Source organism: Lycium barbarum, chromosome 12 (assembly GCF_019175385.1).
Source record: "Lycium barbarum isolate Lr01 chromosome 12, ASM1917538v2, whole genome shotgun sequence".
Lineage (NCBI taxonomy): Eukaryota > Viridiplantae > Streptophyta > Magnoliopsida > Solanales > Solanaceae > Lycium > Lycium barbarum.
Genome location: NC_083348.1, coordinates 104,762,242 through 104,780,127, shown reverse-complemented (window position 1 = coordinate 104,780,127; position 17,886 = coordinate 104,762,242). Strand labels below are relative to the sequence as shown.

At 37.1% G+C, this 17,886-nt stretch overlaps 2 protein-coding genes across 3 annotated transcripts; both read right to left on the bottom strand.

The window, feature by feature from the left end:
• Positions 1-5,747: 5,747 nt before the first annotated feature.
• Positions 5,748-12,611, bottom strand: LOC132621084 (uncharacterized). Of its 2 annotated transcripts, none has more exons than XM_060335225.1 (4): positions 12,465-12,611; positions 11,773-11,916; positions 11,572-11,694; positions 5,748-6,011 (listed from the first exon to the last, which is right to left on the bottom strand). In XM_060335225.1, the coding sequence occupies exons 1-4, from the start codon at positions 12,471-12,473 to the stop codon at positions 5,832-5,834; spliced, it is 456 nt and encodes a 151-aa protein (XP_060191208.1). In that variant the 5' UTR covers positions 12,474-12,611; the 3' UTR covers positions 5,748-5,831. The 2 variants fall into 2 exon arrangements, with proteins under 2 accessions (XP_060191208.1, XP_060191209.1); XM_060335226.1 differs by lacking the exon at positions 5,748-6,011 and adding an exon at positions 6,018-7,431.
• Positions 12,612-12,690: 79 nt separating this feature from the next.
• LOC132621082 (uncharacterized) lies at positions 12,691-15,644 on the bottom strand. Its single transcript, XM_060335224.1, has 6 exons — positions 15,330-15,644; positions 14,821-14,861; positions 14,577-14,740; positions 14,360-14,462; positions 14,094-14,263; positions 12,691-13,456 (listed from the first exon to the last, which is right to left on the bottom strand). The coding sequence occupies exons 1-6, from the start codon at positions 15,482-15,484 to the stop codon at positions 12,932-12,934; spliced, it is 1,158 nt and encodes a 385-aa protein (XP_060191207.1). The 5' UTR covers positions 15,485-15,644; the 3' UTR covers positions 12,691-12,931.
• Positions 15,645-17,886: the final 2,242 nt, after the last annotated feature.

Below are 17,886 nucleotides of genomic sequence, written 5' to 3'. Positions count from 1 at the left end.
ACACTTTGCAAATGAAGAGAGTTAAAACTTGAACAAAACAAGGCTAAAATTCGCAGTAAAGTTATGCAAGGACGGCTAAAAGTCTTACCCGGTTGCCCGCATGCATACCCTCATTAATGAGGCACTGCCAAGAGACCCCGGTCATCTTCCGCTTGTCCGAATCCAAGACAAGAGGCCTCAGATAGCTCGCCACACCCACCGGGCGAGAAAGAAAGCTGCAGTCCTCGGGGACGGTGACCATAACCGATTTTTTTCTCCTCGGCTCCACGCTTGGGGCCGGAAAGATACGCACCAAGCTGTCCCTGGTCCCAGATTCGGAGGTCCGGCTGGCCGACCTCGTGGCCCGAGGGATCGGAAGATGCCCGAATCCTGTAGCTTCGCCGGTAACGGGAGGAGTGCCCGAGAACATATCCTCAAATTCGTCAGGCCTCGGAGCCGAGGTTGAAGAACTTAGAGCAACCTCAGCAGCTTCAACAATGAAAGGGGGCCCCGTAGTTGCAACGGTCTCATAATCGGGCAATGGGCCAATGACCGGTAGAGTTTCGCTCTCGGGGGCCGGCTCTGTTCTTTGAGCAGCTTCGGTAGCAGCCGCCCCCCCAGATCTACTTGCCCATTGCAGGGGGGTCTCTTCGGAGGAAGCCTCACCTGAAATGTCGACGAAATCAATCGACCTTAGAGGAGCCGGGTGAAGAACTTCTTCCGCACTTGTGGGTAGCGCCGGGACTAAAGGCCCTTCACCGGCCGAAGGAGGTGGAGAAGCGGTGACATCCTCCTCCGAAACAGGGGCCGCATCGATACTCCGGACTAGAAGCTCGGGCTCTACTTCGTCCCGGAGAGTCCTAACGACACTCCTCGCCCTTTTCTTCGTTTTCTGCCCTTTGTCTGAGGGCCTTTTTCTTTTGGCAGCAGCAAGGATGCGGGATGCAGCTGCTGAATCAAACTCGGGTGCTTAGGTTGTAGGTTCGGCTGTCGTCTCCGGTCTGGGATCCACCGAGCCCTTGGGCAAACCTGAAAATCAAAGACACAATGAATACGGGTAGTAGAAGATGCAGTGAATACGGGTAAGGGAAAAGTATTACCGTGGTTCCGGGCGACCCATCGACCGCGTGACAGGTGGCTCCACGTCCGGTTGTCGTGAATATGTTGGCTAAGGAGTGCAGTGACCCATTCGCTCAGGTTCCGGACTACCGGAGGAATATATCCATTGGCTGATATAAATAAGAAAAATGGTGAGAAAGTGGGATCAAAATTTGATGAAGCATACAAAAGCAATTACTTGAAGATTCAGACTTACGCTTGTTGTTCCACTTCTCCGGGAAGGGCATGTAATTGGCCGGAATGATGTCCTCGGTCCTCACCCGGACATATCGCTCCAGCCAGCCCCTGTCTCTGTCTTCGTCCATTTTTGAGAAAAATGGATTCCGGCTACGCTTGGCGAGTTTTATTACGCCACCCCGGAACAGCCTCGGGGAGTATAAGAGTATCAGGTGGGCCAGCGTGAGCTCCTTCCCGACATTGTTGGCCAACAACCGGAGGCATGCTACAAACCTCCAAACGATCGGACCAATCTGTGCCAAGGTCACGTCGTAGGTCCGGCACATATCCAGGATGACCGGATCTACCGGAGGGTCGAGCTTGAGAGTGAAGGGATAACTATACACATACAAAAAACCTTCCCGGTGGTCAGTGACTGATTCACTCGGCCTAGGGGCAAAAACCCGAACCGGACGGGTGTCCCACCCGCAGTCAGCCCGGACTATGTCGAGTTTCTCCTCAGTAATGGATGAGGGGTGTCGCCTCACATCGTACCCCCTATCGGACACCGAAGAAGGTTTTTCAACCTCAAGATCTTTGTTGAAGTTGGGTTTGGCCGGTATAATGTCCGAGGCTGTAGGCTCGAAGGTGCTCTTTGCTTTAGCCGGAGATGCAGGCTCGGTTCCTTGGGATGAAACCGAGGGAATATCATGGGAAGTGGTCTCAAACATTTTGAAAATATGGAAAGAAGAAGTTGAGTGGATTCAGAAAGGGAGTTAAAAAAGAGTAAGGGAATAGACGATTCAAGGAATGACAGAGTAAGAAGCAGCGACACTTGAGCAAGAGCAGTTAGCAAAGATGGTAACAAGGTTGTTTCTTTTTACGTGATATAAGCGATGGATCGACAACAAACTTGCTATGGAGGATAACTATATATGGTGAAGATGAAGAAGTGCAGTAAAGAGTGAAAATGAAGAAGGAATGGATCGTAAAAATGTTAGAATGAAGAGGTGAAAAGGCCTTATATAGGTAAGGACTGTGACGGTTACGATTCCCCAGCCAACCGGGGAGCACCACGTGCCCCATAATTAATGAGGAATGACTTGAAACGACGTGCGTGCGGCGGTTGTCAGAGCGGACCATCCGGGATAAGACACGTGGCCGATGGCAGAAGAACGTGGCGCAACTATTCCCGCCAAAAACGAAAAGATAACGTCGGACAAAGGGAGTCACCGGTTCGGTGATTCATCCACTCCCCGTCACTCCGACAAATCTACGATCCAGGAAGGGTGGGGACTATTTGTATACGGTAAAAACCGGGTATATGTTAAACCGGTGAGACCGAAGGCCGAGGGAAGAAAGGGACAAGAACGTGCATGAAGGCTCCCGTTCTGAACCGGGGAAACGCTTGGACCGGAGAAAGGGAAGGGCATCATTTGGTCCGGTTCTTTTATGACCGGTTATTCGAGGCCGTATGTCCGTTTGGTCGTGGCCGGTGGTCCGGGAGATCCGTTGCGCGGTTGCCACAGGTCGATGACGTCCTGCTATGTTCAACTGCCAATCGTACGGGTGTCAGACCGTACGGTCTACCTAATCCAACCTAACCCAACTCAGAGCTTTTTCATTATTATTTTATTATTCTATTATTCATGCTGTGTGAAGCCCATGGGGCACTACTATAAATAAGAGGCATTGTCCTTCTCTTAGGGGGTTGACTTCTACATTTCCAAGAGCTCCTGTAATAGCAATATATATACAAAATCTCCCTCTCATACATCAGATTCGATCCATATTTGTTATGCTTATTTCTTATGTTTCTCAAATCAAATAACGCTCATGTACTAGTAGATACACGAGTCTATAGCTAACCATTGATCATCAGTTGCTCCTTTATAGCATATTCTTATATTTCTTCTCTCTATCAAATAAGTACAAGATATAGCCACATATTCTATACCTCACGTACAATTTTAATTGATTATTCAAATCCGGGGTAAACAATCACGTCAGAAGAATTGAAATTAAAGTTTAATAATTGCAATTTAACAGCATATAAATTATGAAATTAAAGCTTATCTTATATGTATCACTTAGGTGTTAGTTTCAATTTTGAAAAGTGAATTATTTTTTCCTTCCTCCCACACACTAATTACAAATTACGAACTCAATTCAACCCCCCCCCCCCCCCCCCCCACACACACACACAAAAAAAAAATAAAATATATATATATATATAAAGCTAAAAAGGCTACTTAGGCATTTTGTCCAGATTCGGTAAATTCCATTTTTATTGGAATGATCTTTCATCGGGTTTACTTAACTATTATAGGGACTTTTACCATTATGCTTTACTTCTCTTCGAATTTGCACATTCTTGCCTTGTCATATCAGCATAAAAATAACTTTATAGCATTTATATACTAAGAACATTTATTTTTACCTAATAATTCAAAACCATATATACGATGCGTAAGACATGCAAAATAACATTAAGAGGGATAAAAAATAAAAAAAAATAAAAACAAGTATGTATAGACTTCAATATATATAGTAAAATTCACTTATGAATTCGTTACTGCAACTGTAAGTCTGTAACACATAAAAAATATTTTTTAAATTATCCTGCTTCTGATAGGTGAATCGGGAACGGTGCAAGTTAAGGGAAAAGTTAAATTTTGACATATACTAATACTACTAAGAACGGTACATTTTAACATTATAAAACTGCACTCAATTTAGTAGAGTAATAATTAAAAGTAATCACATGATGAGAGGCACCAAAAGTTGAATAGATACAATATAACTACAATTACGGGACGGGTAAAGGAGTATCACATGCACGCACGTGAATCGGAACCGTCGCATGTGGACCGCCTGTCGAGTTCCTTTAATTATTTTATTTATAAAATATAAACCATTAAACTAACCTCTATATACGCCAAAATTACTTAATGCAGAAACTACATCCACAAAAGAAAAATATTTGTCCTGATAAATTGCTCTATCTAGAAAATTTATTAGTAGTATATAATAGCAGAGGTCAATGCAGGCGATGCATCCTTCACTTGTCGAATATTCACTAAAAATATCCTCTAGTCTTCTGATCCAGGAAAATTCAATAGTGCATAATTGTTTTTCGTATTCTTTATCTTTTTTTTTTTCGTAATGGTTTCATTTGAATAGCTTACTTGACTTTCGATTATTTCATCAGGTACGTATCGTCCCGTCAAAACAGATACTCCCTCCGGATTAAAAAAAGAGTCCACTTAACTATATGCACACCCTTTAAGAAAATACTAACTTCTAGACAAAAATAGGTAATTTGACTAAACTACCCCTAATTAAATAGGCATTGGAATTTGATCATATAACACTTAATATGGGAAAATATGGAAAAGTAAGGTTAATTCTTTCTTGATTTGCTAAGTGGACTCTTTTTTTTATTCAATAAAAAAAAAGCTAAGTAATCTCTTTTTTTTATCCGGAGGGAGTATATGACAACTTTGTTCACCTAAGTTTAGATAAATGAAAAGAAATCGCAACTAACGTTTTTGCCCCTGCTAATAGGTCTAACAGTACTAATAGATCTCATGGCCCACTGCAATCACCAAATCAAAATTGTACATCTGTCCATGCCATCCCAAAAGTTTTGGGTTACTTTGAATATTTTGAATTACCATATGAAATGAGCTTGAATAAAGAAGTGGAATTCATACAGTCAATTCCAACGTGTTTGTGATTGAAACATAGTTATTGCTATTGTTGTTATGATTTTAACACGTAATTTAAAAGTGTGATGAATTTTTAGAATTTCTACGCCCATAAATGAATGTCACAAGTTCGAAGTCTAATGAATGAAGAACCGATAGGAAGCTTTTTATCCTTGTTACTTGGTGGATTCATTCGATGTGAATATAAATGTCTGATCAGTGAAATTCGGATACTTGCAGAGTGTTGTCGGACAAGTTATATATAAGCAACTACATTTGTGGCTGAAAATTCAGAAGGCGTTACTCAATAGGCTACTGAGAAGAGAAAAGTAGTGAATAAATGGTGTCCTAACACGTGGTAGAAAAGATAGTGAGACAGTGCCTGCTATATCGTGGACCCTTGCCTGCAATCAAATATACATGCTTTAAGCTTATACCAAATCACTCATTGTCAATGTAATACGAGACTTCATTCCCGTATCATTCTCCACCATAAGCTCTATCCAATGTGGGAAAGTTCCCATTACCATCAACAATAAATATAGTAATTCCCTTCTTTTTATAGATTTTTCCCCTCCCTGGTAACATTCCCCTTTTTATTTTTTGTACTTGAAAACAGTAGTGTTCAAGTCAGTTCGACTATTTCACTGAACACCTGATGCCACTTACCAACATAGTCACCTTGATAACTCCGACCACCAAGGCCTACGCAGATGAAAAGGAACCTTGATACAACTTAATATTAAGGATCTGATGTATGATTGAGACATGCTGCCAGCAAGATATCGAACAAGTTCTTTTGACATAAGCAATTCAATTACGTTGTATTTCATAATGTACACATAAAGATGAAGGGAAGAATCATAATCAAGATTGTTCTAGCAAATTTTCTAAGTACAAATTTAAGATGTATCTTCCAGTAGACAACACATCAAGCCTCTTCTCGCTAGGCTCGTATTTCCCTTTTCGAAGCTGATAACGATGGGTTACAGCTGAAATGGTGTAAGCTCGGCCTTCAATGGTTACACTCTCTCCGCACTGCAAGTTCTGTCATTGAAAATTAACTTTCTATTAGACCAGACACCATCAAACACTATACCCCAATTGCAAGGCCATTGTTAGATGTCTGTCAATTCCAAAATCTTATGTAGGGTCTATGCATGTAGCAATTCAATGAATTAGTGAAGCATTATTGGAAACATTACAGAAAGGTCACATGTCTTTTGTATGACATGAATGTTCGATATAGGAAAGGCATCTGTTGCAGTGTGTATACCTTTGCTTAGTTTCGCATCAAGCTAACATCTGACTGTTACATTGAAACAAGAAAAGCACAAACTTTATGAGTAGTTCTTAGCAGGGGCGGATCCATTAAGGGTCGTGGGAGTGCCACGCCACCCTCAAGCTTCGCCCGAAACCCTATGTATATATATAGAAACTATATACAAATATTTAAAAGTGGCACCCTCACTACAAAATGCCCCGCTGGTGCCAATGGCGAAGGGTTCTGTTTTCTTCTGTCCGGTCGCAGGATCGAATCCCAGCGGCTGCACGCTGCACTTTATTTTTATTTTTACCTTGTTGGCAACAATAAGCACATTATGTGACTGGGCAGTGGGTACAAAACAATTCCCAATTTCCCATTAACTTTATATTCTCTTTTCTTATTTCTATAATTGTTGTTGACTTAATTTAATTTTTTAATCTTTGACTTTTTTATTTCTTAAAGTTGAAAACATAAGTTGCCCTCTCTTCCTTCTCATCAAAAAAAAAAAAAAAAAGAACCTCTCTCTCTTCTCAATTCTCATCAAAGAAACAAACCCTCTCTTCTCAATTCTCATCAAATAAACAAACCCTCTTCATGAAGTACAGATTAGAGATTTGAGTTACCAACTCGATACTGTCATATTTCATATGCGAAGTGGTAATCCCAAGTTCTCCAACTTGCAAGGAATTCGTGATTTGGCAAAAGCATTGGTTGAGGCAAATCTTGTGGATACTTATTCACTTGTTTACTTACTTGTGAAATTAACTCTGATCTTACCTGTTGCTACCGCAACTGTGGAAAGAGCATTCTCATCCATGAGGCGGATCCAAAATGAAGTGCGGAATAGCATTGGTGATCAATATTTGAATGATTGTTTAGTTTGTTACATAGAGCGTGATGTATTTACAAATGTAAGTAATGATGTCATCATTGATCATTTTCAGAAGGTGAAACCTCATCGAGGACAATTGTAAATGAATGATGGATATTTATGATATTAGTAATATTATTGGAAAGTTTTATGTTTTTCTCTTCTGTATATTGCTATAAATAAATGTTTCATCGGAAAAGACGAATATAATCCGAATCAAAGCCCGAAAAGACGAATAATCCGACCCGAAGCCCAAATTGATTGAATGACGGATGGCACCCGGAAACTTCAAATCCTGAATCCGCCTCTGGTTCTTAGTCTCAATATAACTGCCGACAAAGTGTCAACACCATGAATAATAATAGACTAGTGGTTGCATGAACAGGTAAATCACTTCTTATTGATTGTATTTTCTGACACACCGACCTATGCTTCTACATTCATCTTTCTAGTGAACCAAAAGAGGAGAGAAAAACAAAAAAAATCCACAGCCCACAGGTAAGCAGGATTGTGAACTTAAATGCACAAAGAGCTTAATGAAATTATATTCAGCCAGTTGAAAATTCACAGCTATTGTTCACTTTTGGGTTTTACGGTGAACCATTGAAACCTGTGACTTATTTCCTCTGTTCTCTCCAAGAGAAGAACAAGTACAGCCAATTCGAGGATGAACGATAAGATGTGTTTGTATTTATTTTTGGTTAGGTAAATAATTTTATTAGCGGTAGGGGTATATCTTCGATAAGGAACCTCAGAGATAAAAATTTGCTTCTTGTGAAAAGAAAATAGGGTGATTCATCCCTACAAATGTCATATACCTTAGTCTTACGCACCACGCTTTGCACATGATACACCGCCATTCAACTTCCAAAATTGGAGCTTCACTAAGGAAAAATATCGTATTGCTTCCTACCTTAGCTCTCTCTCTTTTTCCTTTTTTGATGAAATAAGTGGTATATTAATAACCAAGCATCCAGGGGATGCAAGATCATGCGCTAGCTCTCTCTCCATAGGACTCGTTCATCCAAGGGGATAATTATGGTGCTATCTTTATCATTCTGAGACTTGATTCAGGGAAGGAGAATTATTGTTCCGACACACACCTATCAAATACAGATTCCTATGACTGGCTTGGCATGAAGGACCAGCTAAAGGGCCCAAAAGCAACCAATTAGAAGGTCTAACCCATGAGGATCATTTACTTTTGGTTCTAGCAATTTCAATCCACCAATGTGCCAGATGAATAAAGACAACCAATAATAGAGTTAAAGAAGCCTCAGCCTTCACATCCTAAACAAAATATATCATCAGCAGGTAACACCTTAAGGCTTGAACAGAAGTACAAATGCTTAGACAAGTGTGCTAATGCAGACACAACCAATGACCCGAGTACTGGAGGGCAAACATATCAGGCATCTATCTTGCAGTTCTCAGATAGATGCCTTCACCTTTTCAATCAAGTAGCGGCCCAACTTTACCTTTTCAACAACAAAGGAAACGGGTTAATTTCACCGACAGTCAATGAACTTACTCTTTGTAATACTTAAAGCATGAACTTACTCTTTGTAACACCTAAAGTCAAAAAAACTATCTTTTGTAAAAGTAAAGTCACTAAACTAACTATTTGTAACACTAACTACACCTGCATGCCACACCAACTTATATAAGTCGTCTTCTTCTGTTTTGAATAGTTAATGCCTTTGGCCTTAGCTTGTCCAAAATGGGAAATGCTCCTCTGAATGCCACCAGTAGAAAGGCTCTACTCAAGCTGAATTGTTAACATAAACAGAAATTGGTAATTCCTTAAGTGTCTTGTTGATGCTGCTTCACTGTACATATTACATTTCCTATAAGAGGAAGTAAAAAACAGCACTACTTCTATAATTAAGTGGCAGCAGTAGTTATTATTCCCATTCAGCAGTGTAATCTACCCGGTATGCCCTTTAATTTCCACAAGTGTACCAACTCTAGTCCACAACTCATTCAACTCCACTAAAATACACTGCTTTCTTCCTCTGTTATGTTGTCTTCTTTCCTCAAATTACTCTTCTTGCATAACAAGATATAATTTGATCATATAAACAAATCCAAAATCCTTTGAGATAGAGCCACTCGTTTGTTTCCAACCATGGGTGAATGGGATCCAATACATAAACTAGTTAATAAAAGAATCTACTGTGATAATTTTGATGTATCCCTCATCCCAAACATTGACCAAATTCCTTTTTTTGATAAGAATTATTGAGCAAATTACTTCTTGAAGATTCGAAGAAAATTTTCTTTCAAGACGATTTTCCCAGATAAACACTGAACATTATCTCTCTAAAAAGTTCTATTGGCAGTGTTTCTATATATGCAGTTCAAGTATAAATTTTGTTCTAAAAAATGCAAAAAACACATAAAATATGAGACCAGAACTTGGTCAGTTTGACCACCATGAACTGAGTCAGTAAGTTTGATGCTAAAGGAAATGTAAATGATTGGCATGAATATCATAAAATTGTTAAGTGCTTTATGGATAAAATGTAAACACTTAGAGCTAAGGCAAAAAGCATAAAGGGGTCCACAATCTAAACAAGAAATCACAAAGGAAGGATATTTATATGTAAGTCTAATATCAGCAAGTTGCAGTGCTACAGAGTTCAACCAAGTTATATTCATCTTTATCAGTAAATAAGAGAGACCTGCAGCTTTGGACATATTTTATACTGGTCTAATATATGTGAATGTAACTTATTCTCACAATGCCTAATAGAACCAGTTCCTGTTAATGGACCAGCGACAATATTCATGCAGGAATGTAGTCAGGGACTATCAGCAGGAACCCAAATTATGCACCTCCAAGAATCTGACTTGTTTCTTCTTTTCATTTTCATCTCATGTAGGGACATTCAACCAATACTCAAGATACAGCAAGAACCCATAATTTCACTTGAAAGTACTCTTAGGTTTTGGTTCTTCGTAAGCAAGACTATGAGCACTGTTAGCAGATTCTTGGGATTCAAAAGAAGAAAACCTCAAGAACTTTGCCACCACTCTCACCATGCCTCACACCCCTCGCTGAAAGATAACTTTACTGTAGCATATCAAGCCTACAAAAATGAATCTTTTCCTGACCATGGAGCCATTTTGGAACCTCTTTCTTCAAGCAATTAGAAGATTTTCACCTAATTTCACTAGAAAAAGTACTTTCGCGAAGTTTTTCAAACATTTTGTCCCTAAATTGAGTATATGTGATCAGGTTTCACCTTCCTTGGAACACTGGCGAAGAACATAAGTGGTTGAATCAGAGTACTAGGATTAGAAATCAGGTCATTTAGTCTTTTCTTTACTGTGTATAATGTCGGCATATCAGTTTTTTGTAAGAAAATTATAAGTAGTGTTATAGCAGATTGTACTGGTAACTAATTGTATAATAACTAATAAGCCTAGAGGTCCAGTCGTAGAAATGATGATGATGATGCCTTTAAGCTATAACTACCAAAGAGTTTCAATACTGTATCTATAATTCTAGATGCAGCTCACGTGCTATGAGGCACAACTATGGTCCAAGAATGAACCAACCAATTCCTGTGGGAGCACATATAGCACAAAATTCGCTCTTTGTGCACTACAGGTATTTGTAATGAAACGAATCTGAATAGAGTGGACTGAACATAGAGATTCATATAGTTGACCTTAACTAGCTTGAAGTTGAGCTGTACTTAATACCCACGTGAATGTAAAAGGAACATGAAATTAATCTGAAAATGTGGCCATAAGAATGCCACAAAACAAATTAAGACATTCAACAAAAGCCAATCAACCACGTCCTCCACAACCTCCTCGGCTGTTTCCAAAAGACCCTCGGCTCAAGAAAAAGCATGACAAAAATAGGATCAAATAAGAATTGACGAAAGTAAAGAAGTCATGGCAAAATACTATAGATAAGCATTATGAAGAAAAGTAACAGTTACTGCAGCAAACTAATACGATAAACAAAGTATAAGAGACACCATATAGTAATAGAAAATCGAAGGGCAGGAAACTACAAAGATAAAACTACGCCTACTAGTATGGATTATGGGAGGATACACGAGACAACACTCTACGACCGACTAACCTTCTACCCTAATCCGCGTCCTCCACAACCTCCTATCTAAGGTCAAGTCCTCGGTATTTAATCCAATCAAATGACAAGAATTCCAACAACAACATACACAGTGTAATCCACAAGTGGGGTAAATGACAAGAATTCCAAGATAAAGAAAGTTCTTTTCTAATTTTCCCAGTAAAGTAAGATGATATTTCTCCTTTTAACAAACCATAAAATAAAAATAAAAATAAAAAACAGCAATTGCAAGAAAAGGAGCATTAGCATAAACATAATAATCATAACGCCAATCAATCAATAAACTGGGAATTCGAGGCCATAAGCATTATATCAAACAAACAAACAAAAAAATTGGTTTGAGAAAATGATTGCTTACAGAGGGAAGGCAACGTATGCCAAGGTTCTTGGGAGGCGGAGAAATTTCAATAACTTTATAAGGCTGAGGATTTTGACTCTTATCTTTCTCTTTCTTTTTGCAGTAAACTTGGTACATTTGTGTCTGCAATTTTCCTAATAACATCAAAACCCATATAGGCTTAACAAAACAAAAGAAGGAGATTAGAGAGTCGATTCATACCTTTAAGAATGCATTAGTGTTAGATACCATTGCCATTTCTCCTCCCACCTGCTTGTTTTGTTTCTTCTCTCTTTGTTGAATGCCCTGATCAAAAATAGGAAGATTTTTATTTGGGTATCTGCAGTTTCTTCCTCGCTGTTTTCCCTTCATTCACCGACAAAAAAAAAAAAGGAAAAAGGATAATCAACTTTCTAAAGACATGGTAATTAACTTCGTAGTTAGTACTATTGGTTGGTTAAACTATATAAATGGCTTAGAATTAGAAGTATTACTAGTTGTTTCAATTTTTGATAAGGCTAAAAAGGTCCACACGAATCTGTGAATTTGCTTTTGTTTTTGACCTTCCATTCCATCAATGTTTTGTGTTCGTTCTGATTGTGTGGCTACGGGTTTACACCCTTTTTGTTTTATCTTTTGACACGTCTACTCCTTATTTGTTTAGAAAGATTTTTGCCATTGCGGACAAAAATATCGCGATTCAGCTATGCAACATTGCAACTACAGTATATGACAAGTTAACACATGTTTGGCTCTGAATTTATCACGTTGGTTATTCAAACCGATAAGCTGAGTTCCGAGACAAAAGTAAAGTACAATGCTACACTGTAAAATAGTAACTTCACTGATCATCTAAAAGTAATAGTACCGATTATCAGGACCAACAAATCAGGTTACCAAGCATAACTCCTTACCTTATTCATTTGCTCGTGTTGACATTGCCACTAGAATCTATCAAAGCAAAATTTAACTTGTTTAACCAGCAAATTTGACCCAGGAACAATAGAAATACAAGAAAAAGGACAGAAATGTGACAGCCAAAAGAAATGAAGAATAATTTTGATACTACGTAGATGCTATAGGGACAATGCTGTGGATTCTCAGTATTTCAATTGCTTAAGGATTGCAGATAGCTGATGATGGCTGAACCATGTTTTCCTTGATAAACCAATCGATATTAAAGAAACCAGTATATAAATTGAGCAAGTACATAGATTTAACAGAACTTAAGATTTTTCATTTTAAAAATCGAGGTTAAAAAAAAAAACAAGATTAGATCTCAACAATTGCCTCATTGCGCAATGCGCATACATCTTTGGCCATAAGCTTAAAATCACCAAGCCAAAGACAATTCAGCTCTGCCCCTCAATATTTCAGCGTTCTATCTCCCATAAGGGTGATACCTGCTAGAACCAGAACCACCATAGCTTCCCCTACTACTTCCATACATAGAACCTCCGGTAGCATCTCCGCCATAACCACCCCCAAGACCAGCACCATATCCACCGCCATATCCACCGCTACCGGCACCATATCCTCCATAACCTTCACTGGCTCCCCCATAGCCGCCACCAACATCATAGCCTCTACCAAAGGCACCACCGCCATAACGGCTAGAATACCCAAAAGAAGCCTCCTCTCTGAAGCCGCCTCCGTAGGACCCACTGCCACCATATGCTGCTCCATATCCACCCATTCCAGATCCACTATATCCACCAAATGCACCGGATCTGCCACCATAAGGGCCACCGGACCTATAAGGACCAGCACCAAAACCAGAGTCTCCATATCCACCATATGAATCTGAAAATCCACCGCCAAATGCAGCTCTCGGATGACCTTGACGCCTGGATGGGGCTGGTGGTGGCGCATTAGGTCTCTTAGGCTCAGCCTTCTTGATTTCCACCTGTTAGCCAAATAGAAAAAGGATAGCAAACTGTGAAGTTAAGCAAAGCTTCAAAAGGCTATTGAAAAAAACTCGATCATGCAACAGATGAACGCTCAACTACTACGGGAAGAATAATTTCAATTAGTAGTTATATTCAATTCAATCACGGCAACTCGAGCATCATCACTTAAAAAGTAAGCTTGTATGGATATGCAAGAGCCCTCAATCCAGTTAAAGCAACTTAAGCATCTTAAGCTCATTGATAAGTTTGACGGAAGATACAAAAATACATGGTGAACATAGGCATTAACATTGTGCAGCCCCAATACATAGCATTGATATTTCATTGGGAACACTCGGTTTCATTCATTCTTAACAGGAAAAGAGAAAAAAGATCATAAGCCCAATTCCTTTCAATTTAAGGACATTTTTCAGAAGACCTGGAAACATTAAAAAGGAACAACATAATAAGCACATATATTTAAGGGTGCAACATTGGCAACAAAATCATGTTCGAAGAAGATAGAAAAGCTTGATAACTTTACAAGTCCACCAAAACAATCTAGAAAAAGTATCACAGCTTAATAATTTTTTATTTTTATTTTTTTTGGTAAAGAGTATCACAGCTTAATTAAGACACTATGGCTATACTGACCTGGGTTCCAGCAAAATCAAGCCTGTTTCCATTAGTCAAGATATCCTCAACAGAATTTTCTGTCTCAAAAGTAATGAATCCAAAGCCACGAGAACGACCAGTAGAATGGTCTCGCATGATCTGGTGCTCTTTCACCTCTCCAAACTTTGAAAAGAATTCACTGAACTCGTCTGAAATATAAAATGCAACTTAATATCTCAAAGACTTGTTTTAGAAGAATCCAAATAGTAAAGAAAGGGATCAGTTTCTAGTTACAGAAATATAACCTTCACTAATTGTTGTTGGGATGCCGCCCACAAAAATCTTCTTTGTCTTGAAATCTTTTGAGCTGGAACCTCCTCCTCTAGGTATAGTTCGCTTGATTTCCACCTGACACAATCAGAACACCAGTATGAGGTTCCAATATTTCCATCCAAAATAAAATGAAATTGCACACAACTAATTATAAGAATGAAATTAAATAAAAGGCAGATGTAATCTTACTTGCTTTCCGTTTATAACATGGTCTTCCTCAATGACTTTATCCACCACAGAGGGGTCAGCATAAGTCACAAAACCAAACCCACGTGGCTGTCCTGTTCGCCTATCCTTCATAATCACGGAATCAATAATTTCACCATATTTACCAAAGTGCTTGACAAATTGAGCTGCAGATATACATGCAATATTAGAGACAGGAAAGAGAGTTGAGGAAAAATCAATAAACGGAGGATGACAATCGACAAACCTGAAGTTGTCTCTCTAGCCAAGCCCCCAATAAATATCTTACTGCATAGCCACCAAATCCGTTGATTAATACAATAACATGAGCAACTAGATTAAAAATCAACCAAAACAGCGAGGCCTGCCCAACCAATAACTAAGTAACTCCTAATAACAATGCTATTCATCATGGTCTTAGATAAAAGAAAAACGGTTGATACATAGGTAGCTTTGACCGGATATTTCATTTAGACACTCGAACTAAGCCATGTTACAATTGAATAAAGTGTTCCATTTAAACATTTGAGGTTGATGCGTATAATTAAAGGAGATACATCTTTTATGTGATTTAACTTAAAACCCTAATAGACGAATGAATTTGAACTGAAAGAGTTTAATTGAAACGATTTATTAGGAGTTGAGGTGTTCAATAGTAACATGAATTAGTTCGAGCGTCTAAATGTGTTAAAAATGATACAGAATAACATAAAACACACACGCAGAAGGAAGGGAAAGGGCAAAAGAGTAAAATACCCAGGACTAGCACCATCTCCGGTATGGGGTTGAGATGCGCCAACGTCGTCGTTTTGATGGTCGGGAGTAGTAGTTCTGAGGTCGTCATTAGTTTGTTCTTCTTCTTCCTCCAACTTGATTTGAACACCATTTACAGGCCCATTTTGTTCGTCCATTACGAAGGAACACTGAGGATGCTTGCTTTTCAAGAAAATTAGCTCGTGCAACGAATCGGTTATCTACGGCCTTTACCGGGATAATATGCGGGTCTGATCTAGCACAGCACCTTGTCGGCGCCTTTATATACCCAAACCCTAGATACTATGATGGGGAACCTTGGATTTAATTAATCATCTGCACTAATAATACTCCCTCCATCCTAAAATTAGTTACTTAATTATCTAAATTTTTTTACTAATATTTTAAAATATATTTATTAATTACATTGACATGACAATATGATTTATTAGAATTTTATATAATTTTAATCGTTAAATATTAAATTGAACAAATTTTATTTATAAAAACTTTGTCAAATTATTAACCTTTAAGGGGTCGTTTGGGGTGAAGGATGAGCAGAAATAGTCCTGGGATAAAATTTTAGTGTCTCCTTATCTCATTTTTGGTTGGAATAAAAATCCGGTATAATCAATCTCGGGATTAGTTATCCCGAAATTGTAGTCTTATTTTATCTCACCTTGAGGATGGAATAACTAATCTCGGGATAAGTTGTTTCCAACCAAACGAGCCCTAAGAGAACGAATTATGATAATTAATTTAAAACAGAGGAAGTACTTTTTATACACCCGAATTAAAGAAAAACACATACTTAGGGGTCATTTGGTTTGAGGATGCAATAATGAGTTATAAAGTTGAGATCCTAATATAAAAATTAACAAGTACGGGAGTGTTTGATAAAAGTTATAATTTAAAATACACATATATATATCGTACATTATGGAAAATTAATTGAAAACTTAATCTCAACTATTTGCAAAGTATAAATTTATTCACACTTCGAATTCCTTTTTTTGGTTTGGGGTTACTAACACATTTGAACTTTTTTTTTTTTAAAAAAAAAAAGATGATTAATTATCAAATGCATATTTTGCAATTAAACAAATGAAGACAAAGAAGATGAAAGAAGGATCAAAATAATTATTTAGGAAAAGAAAATAAGAACTGAAGTGTATTAATAATCCATTAACTCAGGTAAACAAATGTTAATAAAATTTAAATCACTATAATCATTTGCTTCTATTTGAGTTATCCACTTAAATTGCTTTGTTAAATTAAAACTTTAACCGACATTAAGGGATTGTTTAGTTGGTCAACAAGTAATATTAATTTTATAATAATATAGTTATAATGTTAATATTAAATGATAACGATATTTTTTAGTGAATTATATTTTTATTAATAAATATTTGATTTATTAGGTTAAAAGATTATATGTGTGCGCGTGTGTTTAGTTTTATATTTCTAATTTAACCTTGTTTTTAAAAAAAGATTTCAAGAGAAGAACCTTGGAGAATGGCATATTGATCTCATATAGGTGTTTTACTTTTACCCGACTATCATCCCGCATCGAAGATAGTACAAAAATGGAGAAAAGGACCAAAATCATCCATAATGTTTGGGTTTGGATCAAAATCATACATTTTCTTTCACATGGTGCACTAATAGTACATTATGTTTGCATAAGTGGTGCACTTTTAGTCACAATCCCAAATAAATTTAACGGAAAAGAACAAAAATGCCCCTGAACTTTTAGAAAAGGTATAAAAATACCCTTTATTCATCTATTTTGCTAAAAATACCCCCCAATTCAACTTTTTGGCTCATTTATTCCCCTTGACTAACGGACAACACTAATTTTTATTTTTATTTTTAAAAATAAATTGCACATGACATTTTATTACTGAAAAATTGATTTATTCTTTTAAAAAGAAATCTGAAACCTTGGAATTTTTTTAAATTTGGAAAACTTTTTTTTAACGAGTAAAACCTTGACTAACGGACAACACTAATTTTTTTTCTTTTCAAAATGTGAAAAATTGGATTTTTATAAAAATCTGAAAAAATTATTTTTTTTATGGAAAAACTGTGTTTAAAAAAAAAACCAGAAAACTATCTTTTTTTAAATCTAGAAGAAAATTATGGAGTATTAGTTTTGCACATTTTACTTAAAAAAACAATCAGTTTTTCAGATTTAAAAATTGAATTTTCTAAAAAAAAAAATGGGGTTTCCACCCGTTAAATTTTTTTTTCCAAACTTAAAAAAATTCCACATGTTTTAATGAAAATCCAATTCTGTTTTATATATATATATATATATATATATATATATATATATATATATATATATATATATATATATATATATATATATATATATATATATATATATATATATATATAAAAGGCTTACTACATTTGTTTTTTTAAAGAAATGGATGTTGAAAAATTATTTTTCCTTATTCTACAAATAACGATTTTTCAGATTTCTTTTTAAAAGAATAAATTAATTTTTCAGTAATAAAATGTCATGTGCAATTTAATTTATTTATTTTTTAAA

Bases quoted from the DNA above. Each gene is read 5' to 3' on its own strand.
- LOC132621084 (XM_060335225.1), bottom strand. The intron at 11,695-11,772 runs GTATGAATCGAC...GGAAAATTGCAG, and splicing joins ACACTAATGCATTCTTAAAG to ACACAAATGTACCAAGTTTA. The intron at 6,012-11,571 runs GTAAGCAATCAT...TTTCAATGACAG, and splicing joins GCATACGTTGCCTTCCCTCT to AACTTGCAGTGCGGAGAGAG.
- LOC132621082 (XM_060335224.1), bottom strand. From the start codon at position 15,484: ATGGACGAACAAAATGGGCCTGTAAATGGTGTTCAAATCAAGTTGGAG. The intron at 14,862-15,329 runs GTATTTTACTCT...GTGGCTATGCAG, and splicing joins GGAGATGGTGCTAGTCCTGG to TAAGATATTTATTGGGGGCT. The intron at 14,741-14,820 runs GTTTGTCGATTG...GTATATCTGCAG, and splicing joins GGCTAGAGAGACAACTTCAG to CTCAATTTGTCAAGCACTTT.